Source organism: Delphinapterus leucas, chromosome X (assembly GCF_059928025.1).
Source record: "Delphinapterus leucas isolate spDelLeu-1000000601 "Yukka" chromosome X, BTC_Dleu_Yukka2, whole genome shotgun sequence".
Classification (NCBI taxonomy): Eukaryota; Metazoa; Chordata; class Mammalia; order Artiodactyla; family Monodontidae; genus Delphinapterus; species Delphinapterus leucas.
In genome coordinates, this window is record NC_143150.1 from 77,059,598 (window position 1) to 77,078,524 (window position 18,927).

At 38.9% G+C, this 18,927-nt stretch overlaps 1 protein-coding gene across 1 annotated transcript in view; it reads right to left on the bottom strand.

Moving 5' to 3' along the window:
* Positions 1-1,960: 1,960 nt before the first annotated feature.
* The window catches only part of HEPH (hephaestin), an 87,951-nt gene continuing 70,984 nt past the window's right edge, over positions 1,961-18,927 (bottom strand). Inside the window, exons 15-20 of the mRNA XM_022564087.3 lie at positions 12,805-12,911; positions 11,461-11,686; positions 8,888-9,027; positions 7,871-8,033; positions 4,964-5,008; positions 1,961-2,614 (exon numbers count right to left, since the gene is read on the bottom strand). Coding sequence (XP_022419795.2) covers positions 2,382-2,614; positions 4,964-5,008; positions 7,871-8,033; positions 8,888-9,027; positions 11,461-11,686; positions 12,805-12,911 — 914 coding nt within the window. The 3' untranslated portion in view covers positions 1,961-2,381. The remainder of the gene's footprint in view (positions 2,615-4,963; positions 5,009-7,870; positions 8,034-8,887; positions 9,028-11,460; positions 11,687-12,804; positions 12,912-18,927) is intronic.

Sequence of the window (18,927 nt, forward strand, 5' to 3'; positions counted from 1 at the left end):
ATGTTTTTCAAACATCACTTTTCCGCATGGAGAATCAATTGTAGGAGGCTGGAGTGAATGTAAGGTTATAAGCAGGAGGCTACCACACAAATCCTGGTAACAGATGGTTGTGCTTTAGTCTGGGGTGGTAGCAATGAAGACAGAAACAGATGAATAAATTAAAGATATTTTGGAGGAAAAAGAAACAAGGCTTACTTTGCGATTTCTGACTTGAGCAATTGAATGGATGGAAGTGCCACTTAATTGTCAAAAACATCTCCTACATCCCCACAGGGAGAACACCCACTACAAAAATGCATACTTTTCTGTAATACATGGGCTTGAGCTTACATTCCCCAATCAGGAGCAGGGTTACACATTCAGAAAAAACGTATCCCCATCCCACCTACTTCTCCTTGTCTCAGATTCGTGACTGAGACCACCTTCCATTTGCATACAGATTACAATAATTGAGTAGAGTCCCCAGAGTGCACTGAGATTTCAATAACCTTCACGTTAACAATACACCAACAGAGTTCTGCTGTTAAGTGCATTGATTATGCAATGGTTTAAATACTCTCATTTGATTTTATCACTAATAGTCCAAATCTTCTCCCTACTCCACACCCTGATATGTTTCTGAGACTTCCAGTAAAGCTCTCCACAGAACCATTGACCACAGTAAACCAAGATGAATGATGGGCTCTGGCCTGTGTTTTACCCTCCAACTTTCAACATTATTTAGCACCTGAACACCAGCTTTGTGGTTTTCTACAGTTAATCTGTAAAGTGTTGCTAAGTAGGCAGACAGTTTTGCTGGAAAGACAGGAAAAGGAAAGTTGGATTCAATATGGGTAACAAATGATGGAGATCAGTGGAGTTTCCATGATATAGAAGGATGAAGCAGTATTTGGAGTCGAATAGATGAAGGCTTGAATCCCCACTCAATTTTTAGCTGAATGACCTGGGGTAAAATCACTTACTCTCTATAATCATTTGTTTACTAAAAGGTAAAACAAAGTATCACCCTGATAGAACTAAGGGAAGTAAAATGCAATCAGGTATTAGATGCTTTGTAAAGTGTAAAGCACTATGCATTTCAGTTATTATTTTAACTGTCCCTGGTGCCTCTTCCATTTTCCACTTGCCATGTAAAATGGTATTATGGATACTATAGTAAGAATGGGCCATCTTATCCCATCCCTAATCTGTGTCTTGTCTGTGCTCTCTGACCAAGGTTTTAGAGAGGCTTGAACTTGTAAGTGAGAAAGAAATATTGCTTTAAATTACCAGAGGAAGGACTCTACCCTATATAGAGGCCCCCAAAATTGCAGGTAGACCTCTCATACCCCCAACTACCAGAAGACCCCATTAGATCTGTGCCCACCTCTCCTTGCCCAGTGTAAAGGTTTGAACTTAGTTTCAGCCCTCTATTCCCCTCTGGCAACTTTTCTTTGCATTCAGAATACTTTTGGCACTTATGGGTCAAACGATGGTACCTACCACTCTGATTCTGAGGCTTCCCCTTGGGCAGCTTCTTCACTTCCAAAACACAAACTGCAGGGCCCACAAAGGATAGGCAGACCCATTCTATGCCCAACACTAGTCACCCCCACCAGTCTCGCTGAGTGCTCTCTTTTTCAATAACAGTCACAACCTCCCAGAGGCCACAGAGACAATCAAATTCACCAAGTTCACTCTTATGGTGTTCTAACAAGCACTTTAATGTGTAGGATTTTCTGACTAAAACATGGAGAGGACACTCAACATTCCCTTCAGTGCATATGCGCCAAGAACTTGGAGTACTGCCTTCCTGAGGAGCTTTTGCCTCCAAAGGTTGTAGTTGCTCATGACAACAATATTCCATCTACCCACTTAACCAAAATAGTCCACTGCCAAGAAGAATCAAAATACAATTTGGATCTTAAAATCCCACCCCACCCATTCCCCATCAAGACTATGTTCTTAGTCCTAGCTTAGATTTGGATTATCATCACAGCTCACTTAGCCTCAGTTCAAACTGAACTTGCCTAAGTCCTGGAAAGCAGGAGAAACCTAATCAGTGAACCTTACTCTTGGTATCTACTTTGTGAGAGGAGTCAGTTTTTAGAAATTTCCAGACCTTCCAAGTGTCAGTGGGTGATATAATATAGCTGTTGAAATTTGTGATATTAGATACTAGGGGACTCAGCCCCAGATGCCCAAGTGGAGTAAAGAAACTAAAGAAAAAGAAAGCATATCATTTCCATGTAAATAAATTAGTGAAGAAATACTCTTTTGAGTTTGATTCCCTCCTCTGCCTCTCTAAAACCCATTCCCCTTTGACAGTGACAGTGAGGTCAGCTGCTAGTCCATGGCCTGCTGGGAGTGTGTCCCAGATGTGCAGTTCCAGGATCCAGCTGTTATTGCTTGAGAGACAGAAGCTTGAAGCTGTCATCCAGGATGGACCTCCTGTTGCGCCGTAGCTTTCTCTGCCGATGCTGGTACCACACCACACCACCAAGAGCCAGAGCAATGAGCAGGAGAGTGACACCCATGGCAATCAAGACAGAAGTCAGTATCTCGATATCCTTTACAGGGATCTGCATGCCCAGCATCCTCACATTGCTTTCTCCAATGTCTCTGGGAATTGCTACTGAAATGGAACAAGAGGCAAGTGGGAACTCTGGGATGGAGAATACTCTAAAATGTCTTATTTTATAGTCAACTCTGGGAGAGGAGAAATAAGGTCATCCAAATAGGACAGAGGAACTATCCTTAGCCCTCAAAAGATCAGCCAATGATGACAGATACGGAGGTTACAGAGAACTAGCGTAAAAAATGTCATAGCTGAGAAAATTATTAGGAAGCATTGAGGCACCAGTGCCCCCATGGAAAGAGCTAACACTCAGAGTGAGAAGGGCCTTGACATATTTCTTTAAATATGTAAAAACCTGTGATGTAGAAAAAAAAAAAAGAATTGAATTTGGTTTGCGTGGTTCCAGAGGGTAGAACTGGGAGCAGTAAGTAGAAACTCCTGAGAAGCAGTTTGACCCAATTATCTAGCTTATCAATACTCACTTTGACCATTGGACCATGACAAGAGCCTGTCTCTGTGCTGTCTGGTCTCTCACATCTTTGGGTCATTATAACACTGATGTCACATTGATCTTTCTAGGTGAAATATCTAATTTTCTTAGTTCCTGGCATACAAACTTTTGATGATCTCCAATCAGCCTATGGAATAAAGCTCAGACTCAAGTCAGACATTGCAACTCTCACGATCAGGTTCTAACTTAGCCTACTCTTATTTACTATCTTCAGGGATAGCAACTCATTCTTTGTTCTACAGAATGGGTGAGCCTCTTCAGGCTTCCAAGACTTTCTCATGCTGCTCCCATTGCCTGAACACCCTTTCTTCTTCCTCACCATTCTATCTCTAGCTTAAACATTATACGTCTCAGCAAAGCTTTCTTCAATTCAGCTGTATAACTAACAATGGTCTTTCTTTTGTGTGCCCAAAGTACCTGTACTGTTTGTACTCCCACAATTTACTTGCTTGGGCCAAGTGACCTAATCCACCCTCACTTCAGGATTTCAGTCCCCTCTTTTTTAAAATGGGGATAATAACCATACTTAATTCAGTGGTTTATTGTGAGGCTTGAGTGAGTTGATATTTATAAAATATTTAACATAGCTCCTGGAAGACATCAAATGCACAATAATTGATCCGTTGTTATTATTGTTTCCCCACTTAAAAAAAATAACATAGTATCCAGCACTGCAATTATTGTCTCTGTGTCTCATCCCACTTTTAGGCATGAATCTCTTGGAAAATAGTGACTATGTCTTACTTTTGTGGTGTCTCTGGCAGTTAGTATGTGTTTGATGAATGTATAACTGGATGAATCAATATTCTTACAGAACTGAGAGAAGATGAAATATAATGAGTTCAAATGGAAGCTGGGAAACATTCTGGTTTTGAGTTTACACTCTACCACTTACTTCTCTTGTGACCTTGGAAAAATCACTTTCCATCTCTCAGTTTCTCATGCAGAAAATATTGGGCTTTAGTAGACCACCAGTTTTGAGGGGTTTTCCTCACTGTTTAACCTTTTTAACAAACAAGAGCTTATGAGGATGTATGTATGTATGTACACACTGATATGTACAAATGCATATACAAATGTATGCACAAAATATGTATATATAAATATATATGTGTGTATATATATGTATACAAATACATATACATATATGTATGTCACTCTGCTCTCTCTGCTTCACCTTACCTCTCCCTAACCCTCCAGGACATACCCTAGTCCCCTGGTTGACTGTTTATAAGATACTTAGATCATTAGGACCTTTCCAAACAGAGTTGAAAAACCTCCAGACTAAACTGAAAATCTCTAACATCTATTCTAGCCTCTCACAACTTTATGAATATTTCTCAGTTCAGGTACAAATGAGGTAGAGAGTGAAAGCATTATTTGAACCCAGCCTGGATAGAACAAGAAGCTCTATTTTCTGGAAGTACAGAAATGGATGGTTCTAAAGCGTCAACTATTTAGTATTCTATAGATGAAAGATTAATTACCTGGTGCAAACTGAATGGCATTTGTCCTAGTTTCACACTGTCCTTGTGGGGAATTCATATCTGTACTATAGCACCTTCATTCACAACTCAGCAAGACCTTGAATTTTATTTCCCCTCATACATTAGTAAGAGGATAAGATAGCAGCCTTCAACTGAGGATGAGGCAATTTTCCTCAACTCAGGAGGTTGGGCATGGGGGTCAGAGAGAATAAACCTGCTGAGGGAAGCTTAACTGGAAGCTTAACCTTAGATTCCTGTTTTCTGAAATCTTAAATAAATCTCAGGATGTTTTCTGCTAGTATTGAGGTCCACATTTCAGCCATATGAAACTCATCTTCTAGAGGCACTGAACTTTTCCCCAAATGCACAACATATATAACTACCCAATCTGTGTATCCTTCTCCCTACCTTTTCCAGTCTCTTCAGAGATGATGGTGGTAGTGCTTAAGTGTTCTGGAGGAAAAAGAGAAAAGAGGTTAGTCCTATTATTCTTCCTACCTATCCACAGGCTTGTTGTAGGAGGTTAGCAATGGTTGGAGGACTCTCTGTGATATAGTAAGCAAAATGGAGGTGACTGGAATTAACTATCTTGTGATCAAAATCAGCATTGGTATGTGGATTTGATTTTGAGCAGTGACACAAAATATAAGCAAGAGCATAGTCTTAGGAGTCCAAAAGGTAAGTCACCCCTCTGCCAAAATTTACATATTTATTGACACTTTATCCTCATTATTGCTCTTTTTGCCACCTTTTCCCAGCCTTCCTTCAGGAAGCCCCTGTTCTTTGTCAAACCTGCATCCCTACATATTCAACCATTTTAGAATACTTCTTCTTCTTCTTGCTTTAATGAGGCTGAGCTCTTTTCTGAGAACTATACTTCCTTTATATCTTCTCAATACTGCTTTGAGATTATTTATTATTCCTCCCCTTTTTGCAAAGATCCATCTCTTTTGAGGCTTATATTACTTGGCTAAAAAATCACAACCACTTCTTGTCACTGTTACCTAGCAGTTTTCATTCATGGAAGTCTTTGGTACGTGGCTCAGTCTTTCTTGTCTTCAATTCCCATCATAAGTGTTGACCTATCCAACACTTAAGCCTCACAGTTTTTAGACCTCTTAACTCTAACAAATTTCAAATATACTCCAACTCTATCAACCACTCTTATGGTCACATTGGGCTAATTATGCAGACTTGCTCCATCTCATAAGTCTAAAATCTAACAACAGCCTCCTATTCTCTCCATGTTCTAATGCTATTTATTCTATTTCACATGTTATTTTCTCCTCTCATGAAGACCTCTAGCTCCTGGACACTTCCATTTTTCTCACCTCACCAGTTTCATCCTGTTTTTTTCTTCCATTCCTGGCCAGGCTGGACTCCATTGTCTATCACTTCAACTACTAACTTACCAGGTATGTTATAATCATTTGCTGAAACCCCAGTAACTATACTTTCATTGTATTTTTTTCTGGTATTATGATGAATGCTGGTGGAGAAACATCACACAATTGTAAAGATCAGTATTCTTTGGGTCCAACTTCAACTAAGTCCTCAGTGCTGCTTGGCAATAATTAATTTATTTTCCATCACTCAGAGTAACTTTTTCCCCACCACCCAGAGTGGTTATTTCATAACCACTTTGCCCACTCTTCTAAAGCCCCTTACACTACCATCTATCTTTCATTCTCAGTAGATGACTCTGTCTCCTCCATCACAGATGAAACACAGACCATCAGACAGAAATATCTACTTTTGTCAAGCCTCTCACCCAAACCTACACATTGGTCTTTTCTGTTTTCTCTCTTCTTTTAGTAGAAAAAAAATGACCTTACCCCACTCTAATATTTTTTTGTAGCTCTGACTTTCATCCCCTGCTTCTTCCCTGGGAAGCCCTTTCCAACAATTAGTCTTTTATTCCCTGTCTTCAACTCTTCCCTCTGGTTGGCCTGTTAGATTATATGTGATTGGAACAATATCAAATTAGACCATAGTCTGTCAAACAAACAAAAGGTAAATAGGTAAAATTTATGGACTGGCTCATTATTATAGAGAGAGGTAAGTTATTCTTATTCATGGAAGTTCCTTGATGATATGTATTGATGCAGTCTCTTATCTATTAGATGGTCCATATTTGACATGACCCGTTACTACACATGGAGACAATCTATTGCTTTGAATCTATAGCATCTTGATGATATATCAATTCACCACTAGAGTTTGATTCTAAGGACTGACAGGATACAACAAAGAATTATGTGTGCCTGTCTGGGTGGTAGGGAATAGTACTACAGTAGTAACTGGAAGACACATTCTAGCAGTATGTGTTACCAGAGAACAAAGTTTTCCAAAGATATAGGAAATCATAATGTACAATTATTCGTCTCCCTCCCTGGGGGTAAATAGCAGAGTTGTATTTTCTACCCTGGTTTGCTAGCCCTGTTTAAATGTCTAAAGACATTTTCCCACTTTCTATTCCTGCTGACAGAATGTCAATGGCTGGGAACCCCAGAATACCTACCTCAATATAACCAGTTTTCAAAACAGCATGACTTAAAAAAAAAAAAAAAAGAACAGGAGGAAAAACACCTCTCTGGATTCATGTGGGTCCCAAGAGTTTCTATTGAGCCTCTTGCAAGGGGGATAATGATGAGTACTGGATTCAGGTTAAGAGACTTAAGAAGTGAGACTCAATGCTTTGATGGCCCAAGGACACAAAATTCAACACAGCCTACTCTTCTATGTTATTGGTGGTGAACAAAGATTTATTGGTAAAGAAAATACCCTGGCTATTACGTCTCCATATAACAAATACAAGGAAAAAGCTTTTTCCATCCTTGTTAACGTCTGTCTGGGATTAGTTGTAATTGAAGGCTAATATCTCTTTCCAGCCTTAGACAATTCCCACAAAACAAACTAATTAAGGGGTGACTGTTAGAATTATATTTTTCCTTTTTATAAAAAAAGAACTCATTAATAAGATTCCTTTGAAATAGTTAATACCTCTAATAAACTCTAAAATAATAAATTTACATACAAATTAAATGTATTCAAAGGAAGCAAATCTACACTAAGCATCAATGCATACAGCCCAGCCAGGCTGAGTCAATTCATGTGAGCTCAACAAGTATCAAAGAAATTAGGAGGGGACATGAGCAGGGGAGCAACAGGGAATGAGAAATATTGGTTGGGAGAACACTAGAAGGGGTCTGTTCTGTCTTCTTGGGATCAGAAGATGGATGCAAGTCACTTCTTGGATTATCTGGTTCTTACAGGCTAGATACAGTGCCAGAAGATATCCTAATTAGGCTTTACCTCTTTGGGACAAAACCATAAAGACAGTCTCCATGCCAGCATGGACATGGTCTGTAACATGACAGTGAAGCAGCCATGTCCCAGGGTTGCTGGTCACCATCTCCACAACCTCAAAGGTCCCTGGGAACAGATCCACCACGTCTGCCCGGTAGCTCTCTCCACTCTGCAAGAGAGATTGTGGGTGAGAGAGAGAAAGTGAAGGGTAGAGATAGTCTCAGAACTTATAGGAATTAAAAGGCTTGGGTATCCACACCAGAGACATGGAACTTCAAGATTCACAGATCAGAGAACAGCTTAAAGATTCCATCTTATCCATCTCCTCTGTGAACCCACCCATACAAACTGACTCAACAGAGGAGACTCTCTCTCCTCCTACTTTTTCTTAAAGTGTCCCAAAGTAAAGTTCATTTAGTCTTTCATTAGGGGGATAAAAACTAGTATATCCATACATTTTAGCAGGCTTAAGCCTTGACCCTTAGGAAGAATCCACATATTTACTTTAGAAATGAAACTCAGTTTAGTTTCTCCTCTATGCCACCACCTTTATCAGGACTTCTAAGTCTTTAAGTCCACATTAATGCCTACAGCTCTGACCCCTTTTCCTAAGACAAAATTTCTTCTTCAAAACCCACATGTAGTCCCATGTAGGTCCTGAACTGAAGTTCAGGAATGGATTAAGGACTTTCAGAGATTGTGAGACACTACTCTGAAATTTCTTACTCAGGATGACTGCTTACTGGACCTCAAGTCCCTGACTGAGACCCAATTACATTTATTCCTTCAATCTCCTTATCCCATAAATGAGCCATTCATTTCTTCTATATCACAGGGGAAAGCTAAGGCCTGGAGGGCAATGACTGACCTTGGGATACAAAGCCAAACTAGAATTCCCTGATCAATACTCTATGTACAAAACCTTTCTTCTTTTAACTGATTATTATCATGTTTCTTTTTATTCTCTTCTTTCTTAATGTATATCAAAGCACTCTGAGGGACTCAGCCTCTTTTCCAGCTCACCCGATAGAGAAAGCTTTCTGCATGGAAATGGACAGTGTGTAGGTCAATATCTTGTCCCATGGCCATCATGTACCAAGCCACTCGTTCCCCTTGGTACATGGTAAGGCCCCTGAGGTTGGCATAGAGCTTTCCATTAATGGCTGTAAGAGAAGAAAACTATTTTATATCTCTCATTTTGACTTACCACTGCCACTACCCTAGAGCTAATCCCTATCATCTCTGATGATAGCAATACCCTCCTAAATTCTCTCATTTTTATTCCATTTGTCCCTCTCCAGTCTATCTTCCACATTGGTGTTACAAGAGTGGTCTTTCTAAATAACTAATATGATCATGTTATTCTGCTGCTTAAAATACTTTAATAGCTCCCTCCTGCCAAAAATATCAAGTCCATGCCTCCTTAGCTCAGCCAACAAGGTCCTTCAAAATACAGCCCCAAACTACCTTCCCAAACTCATCTACCATTATCTAACATATTTATTTCAATTAAGGTGATTTTTTCACCATCCCCCCCATATGGTCCCATATTCATGTTCTCTGTGTTCTTGCTCATGTTTCTGATCTTCCCTTCCAGAAATTTTCCCTACTTTTATCCATCTTTTCAAAGCCCAGTCATACCTTCATCTCTTCTAATAATACTTCCCTGATCTAGCGCCTCTCAGCACCTCTCATTGCTTGCATTCCTTTCCACATCTGAACTCCTCCAGTACTGTCTGTACCACCCTTTGGAACTCACTAGAAACTGCCTTATACATTTACCTATCTTTTAATTTGTGGAATTTTATATACCCAACTAGGTTGTAGGTTTCTATTAGGCAGGACATAAATGTATATACTATATTCCTTGTATTCTTCAGAACACCCAGCAGACACCTGAGCCTACAATAAATGTTTAAAAAAATACCTGTCACATTCTTGGAATTTATAATGATATTAACACATGGGACTCATCATCTGCCTCTTCCCAGGCCACATCCTATGCTTTAAAAACAACAAACCACTCATCACCATGTTAATTCACACTGTCAAGACTATGCCCAGGATACACACCCCCACTTTTCATGTTCTCACAGAGGGAAGATGATTTATACTCTACATCCCAAGAGAGGAAATAATGGAAGGAACATTTATAGCCTATTTACTCTGGCCAAATTTTGTATTTGAGAGAAGGGACTAAATATGCTCAACTCAGTCTGACCATAGAAAGTGGTGCAGATGGATTTGTTATTCCATCATGGGGAAGATTTTATCCCTGTGAAGGAGGAGGGTATTGTCCCTCTATGTCAATGACAGGATGAAAAATCTATCTATTGTTGGGGTAGTATTAGTAAGCCCATTTTGTTGCAGAACTAAATTCAGTTTGCAAATTAACTTTCTCATTAAGTTTACATTTGATCTTAAGCATCCCTGCCTCTTTCTCAATTGGTTCAGGAATCTGGAAGTTAGAGAAAGGGTATTATTTGTTTGCCCTCAGACACCAACATTATTTTTTTTCTCTAGTGTCAGTACTCAGAGAGTTTTCAACAAATGCTTGATAGGTAGATAGATTGATACCTGAAGAGTTTGGATGAATAAACACATAAACAAAAAGATGGAAATGAGCATTAGCTAAACCCCTGCACTAGCAAGATCTGTGTCCTCTTTCCATTTTGGTTTTGGGCAATTTATTTCTCTGATTTGAAAGGAGCTAAAAAAATTCATTTTGTAAAGTTTGTGAATCACTGGATTCAATGTGAATCACTCATATTTCCATCAAGGGGAAATAGCTAGAATCTGTGTGACAATGAGATACTACTTTTGAGTTCCAGTAGAGTCACTATAAAAGCTGCAACTTATCCTCAAATCAAAGAAATACTACACTAGAAGAGATAGTGAGAAATCACTTCATACATTCTGCTGCACTTAAATTCTCCCTCTTCTTTGAGATTTTCTCTATTTTTTTTAAAGATACACAAATCTCTAGAACAAAGGAAGGCTTGAGTGCACAATTTACCTCCAAAATCCATTTGAGCATCAAGAAGCTCTTATTTGTATGTAATATAACCCAGTATGCTGCTCTCTGAGGCTCTCTCTCCAATCCTTCCATATGTAAATTGAACCTTTGTTTTAAAAATAGATTAAAAGATAAGCTGTCCTTCATTTGACTATATTAGAATATATTGAGAAAACAGATCTCAGATCCAGAGTGGTAAGGAAATAAGATAATATTGAGAAACTAAACTCAGAATTTTTAAGTAGAGGGGCCCTAATCAGCCAGTGCACCAGGTACATTGAGGGTCATAAATGTCCATCTTGCCTTCTCTAATATGTTAAAATGTGCTAGTGTCACCACAGCAAATTTACAGAGTCAGCTTCCTGCTTTCTGGGCACTTGAACTAACGTAGCCCACATTACCTATTTTATGTATGAAATATATAATACTGTAGTAGGAGACATTTCTTCTAATTTGTCCCCATTCCACTTTCCTATCCTTTCAGAAATTATGCTCCCTTGGGTTGTGATGGGCCTATCAGATACCCCCATGCAGCCAGTAGGGACTTCTTTGGAAGAGGGTTAGGTTCTTTTCTACAGACCATGCATTTTATTGCTCTCCAAGAAAGTCTCATCCTGTAGGTTAACATGGCCTGGATCCTGGGGCCCATAAGTTTCCACATTCTCTTCCAGATACCAAGACTGGTTCTCATCAAAAATCAAGAATAACAAGGCAAATTCTCGGTCCATGTCATGCCGTCCTCCATTGGGCTCTAGGATGCCCTTTCGGCAGATGGCCAAGGGTCCCACCAGGCCACTGTACATGTCCTAAGGATAGGAGGAAGAGGGAGAGAGTGAACTAGATGGAGTTGTTTCTGGGTGGTAGTGCTCTACAGAGAGACAGGCTAACATCCAAGCCCATTGTGCCCTCAGCACTTCATCATAATGTCTTGTATTTATAAGCACCTCATCTATATTATCTGAATTCATCCTCACAACAATCTTGGGACATAGGAAAGATATGCTATCTCACTCATGATTTACCTCTGCTGGACTATTCGTTGATCTCCAAACTCACCAATCATTTTCACAACACAATGCCTTTCCTCAGGCTGTTTCTTCTTCCTGTAATGACCACCTCCCCCCACCATATCCCTATCTTTTATCATACTGCTATTCAGCTTTCAAGGCCCAATGTATGTCTACCTATCATTATGTTGCCTTCTCCAGTTTCCCCCTCATTCATCCTCTCCTCCAAGCAGAAGTAATCACTCTCTCATGGACCCCCCACAGCAGTTTCTATTAAATGGTTTTATAGAGCTGCTAATACTATGCTATATTTAAAATTTATTCTGTGTATATATATATATATATATATATATATATATAGTCATATTTTATATATTTAATGTCAACGTTATGTTTATATTCATCTGTCTCCCACAACTAGATCATACTCTTTGAAAATGGGAACTGTATCTTACATTTGTATCATCCAAAGCACCAGGTAAAATGTAGTAGGCTCTCAAAAATAAATGATAGCTGACATCTGCCTGTGGATGGGTGGCTACATAGATAAGCCCATTTTCCAGGAAACAGAGGCAGAATGACTTGCCTAAAGTCACTTCAAAAGCAAGACAGAACAAAATTTGGGCTAGAAACCCAATCTCTTGACAACAAATTCTAGGTTTCTTGAATGATAACATACTGCCTTATATTATCCAAGAAGAAGAAACAAGGAAGAAAATCCTCAGAACTAACATGTGATGCTACCTATTCCTTTCATCCCTCCTCCTAACTACTAGAATAAGCCCAGCATTTGAGGAATTTCACCTGAACCCTGGACTTTAGTGCTGGCCTTCTTACTACATCTGTTTAATAACTTCTTTTTACTAGGCAGCCTGCCCAATTCTGAGACAACTCCAGGAAGCCAATATTGTCTTTACCTTGATGGGATCCACTGCAGAATAATAGATCCAGGAAACACAAGTAGAATCATTGGGCCCAGGGCCAGATCTCTCTGGGATGTTCCACTGGTAAGTGAGAACCTCACCTAGAAGTGGTAACAGGAGTCTCCAATTAGACCAGATCAGAAATTTCTCCCAGTTCCCGGGTATCCCTAAGAGGCTGTGGCAGGTGAGTCCCAGGACCTTTAAGATATTTCTCCATCATTTCCATATCAGTCTTCATTTTATTTTTGTGACTTTATTCTTCTCCCTCCTGGGACACCCTCAACATCTCTTCTACTGTCCCTATCTTTAAATATTCATGTCCAATACTCTAGTAAGGCAGTTCTGCTACTATTCTCCCTGCTTATAATGACCTTCCTTCTTTGGCTCTGTTTTGGTCTCCTTATCCTGCTGCTGCCTCCTAAATGCAGCTGTTTCTTCAAGGCTCTGTCTCTAGTCCTCTTCTCCTCTTTTTCCATACTGTCTCCATGGAAGCTTTAAGCCATCTTTCTGATGTCAATTATGATCTGCGTGTATTGATGCCTCAAATACTTAGCCAGACTTTCCTTGTCATTAAGCTCCAATCCAAAATGGGCATAGAGAGAACGTACCTCAACATAATAAAGGCTATATATGACAAATCCATAGTAGGCATCACACTCAATGGTGAAAAACTAAAGCATTTCGTCTAAGATCAGGAACAAGACAAGGATGTCCACTCTCACCACTATTATTCATCATAGTTTTGGAAGTCCTAGCCATGGCAATCAGAGAATAAAAAGAAATAAAAGGAATACAAATTGGAAAAGAAGAAGTAAAACTGTCACTCTTTGCAGATGACATGATACTATACATAGAGAATCCTAAAAATGCTACCAGAAAACTACTAGATCTAATCAATGAATTTGGGAAAGTTGCAGGTTACAAAATTAATGCACAGAAATCTCTTGCATTCCTATACATTAATGATGAAAAATCTGAAAGAGAAATTAAGGAAACACTGCCATTTACCATTGCAACAAAAAGAATAAAATACCTAGGAATAAACCTACCTAGGGACACAAAAGACTTGTATGCAGAAAACTATAAGACACTGATGAAAGAAATTTAAGATGATAACAACAGATGGAGAGATATACCATGTTGTTTTTTTGGAAGAGTCAATATTGTGAAAATGACTCTACTACCCAAAGCAATCTACAGGTTCAATGCAATCCCTATCAAATTACCAATGGCAGTTTTTACAGAACTGGAACAAACAATCTTAAAATTTGTATTGAGACAAAAAGACCCCGAATAGCCAAAGCAGTCTTGAGGGAAAAAAACGGAGCTGGAGGAATCAGACTCCCTGACTTCAGACTATTTATTTGTTTGTTTGTTTGTTTGTTTGATGGGATTAACAGAAGCAAACTACTTTATATAAAATAGATATGCAAAGAGGATATACTGTATAGTACAGGGAATTATAGCAATTATCTTAAAATATATTATAATGGAGTATAATCTGCAAAAATATTGAATCATGATGCTGTATAACTAAAATTAACATAATATTGTAAATCAAAGACTGAACATTGGGGACAGATGGCAGAATAGGAGGATGTGGAGTTTGCATCTCCTCACAAATACATCAAGAATACATTGGAACAATTCTCAGAGAGCACCTACCGAACACTAGTGGAGGACCTCGGACACCTAAGGGGACAAAAAAATCCTCGAGCAACCAGGTAGGATGAAGGAAAGGGGGAAGAAAAGTGGAAACAGGATGGGACAAGTGCCCCTGAGGGGCAGCTAAAGGAGAGCAGAGGTTCCTACACTCAGAAAAGCTCACTTACAGCAAGGGGAACAGTGGTGACAGAGAGGGACTTTCAGGGGATTGGGAGATTGGAGGGGAATGCAGCAACCAGTATGTGTAAGGCAGGACAGAGTAATACCTATTCACATAGTCTGTGCCACAGCCCTGAACACCCCAGCCTGAGTTGTGTGTAGGAGGGCTGGGTGCTGGAGAGTGAGGTTTGGAGAGTGGACCCAGGGAGGGGGTAGCTGTTGGTTGTGAGGAGACAGCCTGAGGCAGCAGGAGGGAAGGGCTCCACAGCCAGAAATGTTTGCAGAGGAAGCCCAGGCCACCATGGAGGTGAGATGCAATTGTTGAGTGGTGTGCAAAGAGCAGGACTGCCATTGCAATGTCCTTTCCCACCCGTTGGACTGGCCTCCTTGGGCAACGTAAGTTGTGCATGCCTGAGCAGGCTCACCCACCCTGAAAACCAGGGTTCCCCTCACCTGCTCAGGCCTTGGCAAGCCTGCTAGGGCCCCAGGCCTGAGCCCTACCCCTGCCAAAGCCTCCTCTGGCCACATGGGTTCAGGTGGACCTGAGCACAACTCCCCCAAAGCATCCATGGGCTGTGTGGGTCTTGGCAGCCTGCCACCACCCCTGACAAATCTTCCTTTGTCCACGCAGGTCCTGACAGGCTGAGCGCCACCTTTCTCCAAAGCCTCCTCCATCTGTGCCAGCCCCTGAAGCCATGTGCATGGAAGTCTGCACCCCGGCTGGCCTATGCAAGCATGTGTGCTCCAGGCCAGCTTCAGGAGCAGATGCTGGTGAGAGGAACACAAGCAGAGGTGGGGATGACACAGTTGGTCCAGAGACCTACCAAGAGGTCTTGGAGGAACTCCTGGGGAGGTGGGGGTTGGCTGTAGCTCACCGTGGGTGCAGGGACATTGATAGTGGAGGCATCACAGAAGTTTCCATTTTTAAATTTTTTATATTTTTATCTTTAACTTTTTTTTTAACTTTTAAATTTATTTTATTTTATCTTTTTGCTGTTGTTCTATTTTGCTTTGTTATTTCATTTTTATTTTTTCTAAAATATTTTTTATTTTTCTAATTTTATTTTTCTTTTTATTCTTTGTTACTGTCCTGCTCTTTGTTATTTGTTGTCCCTTTTTTCCTGTTGGTTTGTTATTTTGATATTTTTGTTTAGTTTTGTTTTGCTTTGTTTATTATTTTCTTTTGTTTTTATCCTTTTTTCTAGTTTTGATTTTTTGTGTGTGTGTCATTTTTGTGTGTTTGTCTTTTGTTCACTCAGCTTTTCTTTTAGTTTGTTTTTTGATTTTGTTTTGTTTTCAGTTTTCTGTTTGGGTTAGTTTTGTTTTTATTATTGGTTTTGTTTTGGGGGCTCTCTTGTTCATTTTGGTGTCTTCTTTTTTTTTGCTTTCCTTGGGTTTTTTTTCGTTGTTGTTGTTTGTTTGTTGTTTTGTCTTTTGTTTATTTGGATTTGTTTTTGTTGTCTTTGGTTTTATTTGTCTGTTTGTTTTCTTTGTGTGATTGTTACTTCTTATTTTTGTTGGTTCAGTTTTGTTTTTATTATTTGCCTTGGGCTTTGTTTGTCTGCTTTTTGTTTGTTTGTTTGTTTTTGTCATATTGTGCAACTTGCAGGATCTTGTTTCCCAGGCCAGGGGTTAGGCCTGAGCCCCTGTGGTGGGAGCACCAAATTCAAACTGCTGGACTGTCAGAGAACTACAGGTCCCAGGAAATATTCATCACTGTGAGGTCTCGAAGAAGTCCTCATCTCAGCACCAAGATCTGGCTCCACCTAACTGCCTGCAAGCTCCAGTGCTGGACGCCTCAGGCCAAACAACCAGCAAGAGAGGAAAATAGCTCCACACATCAACAAAAATGAGATGACAGAGAAATATGTTACAGATGAAGGAGCAAGGTAAAAACCTACAAGACCAAATAAATGAAGAGGAAATAGGCAACCTATCTGAAAAAGAATTCAGAGTAATGATAGTAAAGATGATCCAAAATCTCGGAAATAGAATGGAGACACAGAACAAGACAAGGATACCCACTCTCACCATTTCTGTTCAGCACAGTATTGGAAGTCCTAGCAACAGAAATCAGGTAAGAAAAAGAAACAAAATGTATTAGAAGAGAAGAGGTAAAATTCTCACTATTTCTAGTTGACATAATACTCTATATAGAGAACTCTATAGTCTCCACACAAAAACTATTAGAACTAATAAAGAAATTCAGCAAGGTTGCATGGTACAAGGTTAATATACAGAAATTTGTTGCATTTCTTTACACTAACAATGAAATATCAGAAAGAGAAAGTAAAAAGTGATCCTGTTTAAAATGGTGTCAAAAAATACCTAAGAATAAACTTAACCAAGGAAGTGAAAGACCTATACACTAAAAGTTATAAAACATTGAAAACAGTAATTGGAGATAATTCAAGGAAATTGAAAGATATCCCATGCTTTTAGATTGGAAGAATTAATATTGTTAGAATGGCCAAACTACCCAAAGCAATCTACAGATTTAATGCAATCCCTATCAAAACACCCATGATATTTTTCACAGAACTAGAACAAATAATCTTAAAATTTATATGGAACGAGAAAAGACCCAAAAACTTCAAAACAATCCTAATAAAAAAGAACAAAGCTATACTTCCAGACTTCAGACAACACTACAAAGCTACAGTTATCAAAACAGCATGGTATTGGCACAAAAACAGACATATGGATTGATGGAACAGAATAGAGAGTCAAAAAATAAACCCACACACCTACAGTCAATTAATCTTTAACAAAGGAATCAAGACTGTACAATGGAAAGAAAGAAGTCTCTTCAACTAGTGGTGTTGGGAAAGCCAGATGGCCACATGTAAATCAATGAAAATAGAACACTCGAACACTTTCTCATACCATATTCAAAAATTACTCAAACTGGTTTAAAGACTTAGATCTAAGACATGAAAGCATAAAACTCCTAGAAGAGAACAGAGACAAAACATTCTCTGACATAAATCATAGCAATATTTTCTTAGTTCGGTCTCCCAAGGCAAAAGTAAAAGCAAAAATAAACAAATGGTACCTAATAAAATCTAAAAGCTTTTGCACAGCAAAGGAAACCATCAATAAAACAATAAGACAACCTGTGCAATGGGAGGAAATATTTGCAAACAATGGAACAAACAAGAGATTAATATCCAAAATATATAAACAGTTCATACAATGCAATATTGAAAAAAGAAAGAACACAATCAAAAAATGGGCAGAAGACCCAAATAGACATTTCTCCAAAGTAGACATACAGATGGCCAACAGTCACATGAAAAGATGCTCAACATCGTTAATCATTACTGAAGTGCAAATCAAAGTCACAATGAGGTATCACCACACACTGGTCAGAATGGCTACCATCAAAAAGTCTACAAACAACCAATGCTGGAGAGGGTGCAGAGAAAAGGGAACCCTTGTACACTGTTGGTGGCAATGTAAATTGGTTCTGTCTCTATGGAAAACAGTAGTTTCCTTAGAAAACTAAAAATGGAGCTACAACATGATGCTGGGCATATATTCAGAAAAGGTGAAAATTCTACTTCAAAAGATATGTTCACCCCAATGTTCATAGCAGCATTATTTATAGTAGCCAAGACATAGAAAACACCAAATTGCCCATCACAGATGATTGGTTTAAGAAGATGTGGTATAGATATACAATGGAATATTACTCAGCCATAAAAAAGAATGAAATATTATTTGGAAAAACATGGATGGACTAGAGAATATTACACTCAGTGAAGTAAGTCAGACAGAGAAAGACAAATACTATATGATGTCATTTATATGTGGAATCTAAAATATAATACAAATGAATCATATACAAAACAGAAATAGACTCACAGATATAGAAAACAAACTTATGGTTACCAAAGGGGAAAGAGAGAGGGGAAGTGATAAATTTGGAGTATGGTATTAACAGATGCAAGCTACTGTACATAAAATAGATTATGAACAAGGGTTTACTGTATAGCACAGGGAAATATATCTATAGCTATCTATCTATATATAACTGAATCACTTTGCTGTACAATATTGCAAATCAATTATACTTAAATAAAAAAATCAGAAATAAAAAAACTAAAATCACAAGTGAATGTAGGGATATTTTACCAACCTCACAGAAATAAAAAGGATTATAAGAAAACACCAAAACAATTATATATCCACCAATTATATAACCTAGATGAAATACACAAATTCCTAGAAATATACAAATTACCTTTCAATACTATCAGTTTTTGATTTCATGTATGTTGGAGTTCTGTT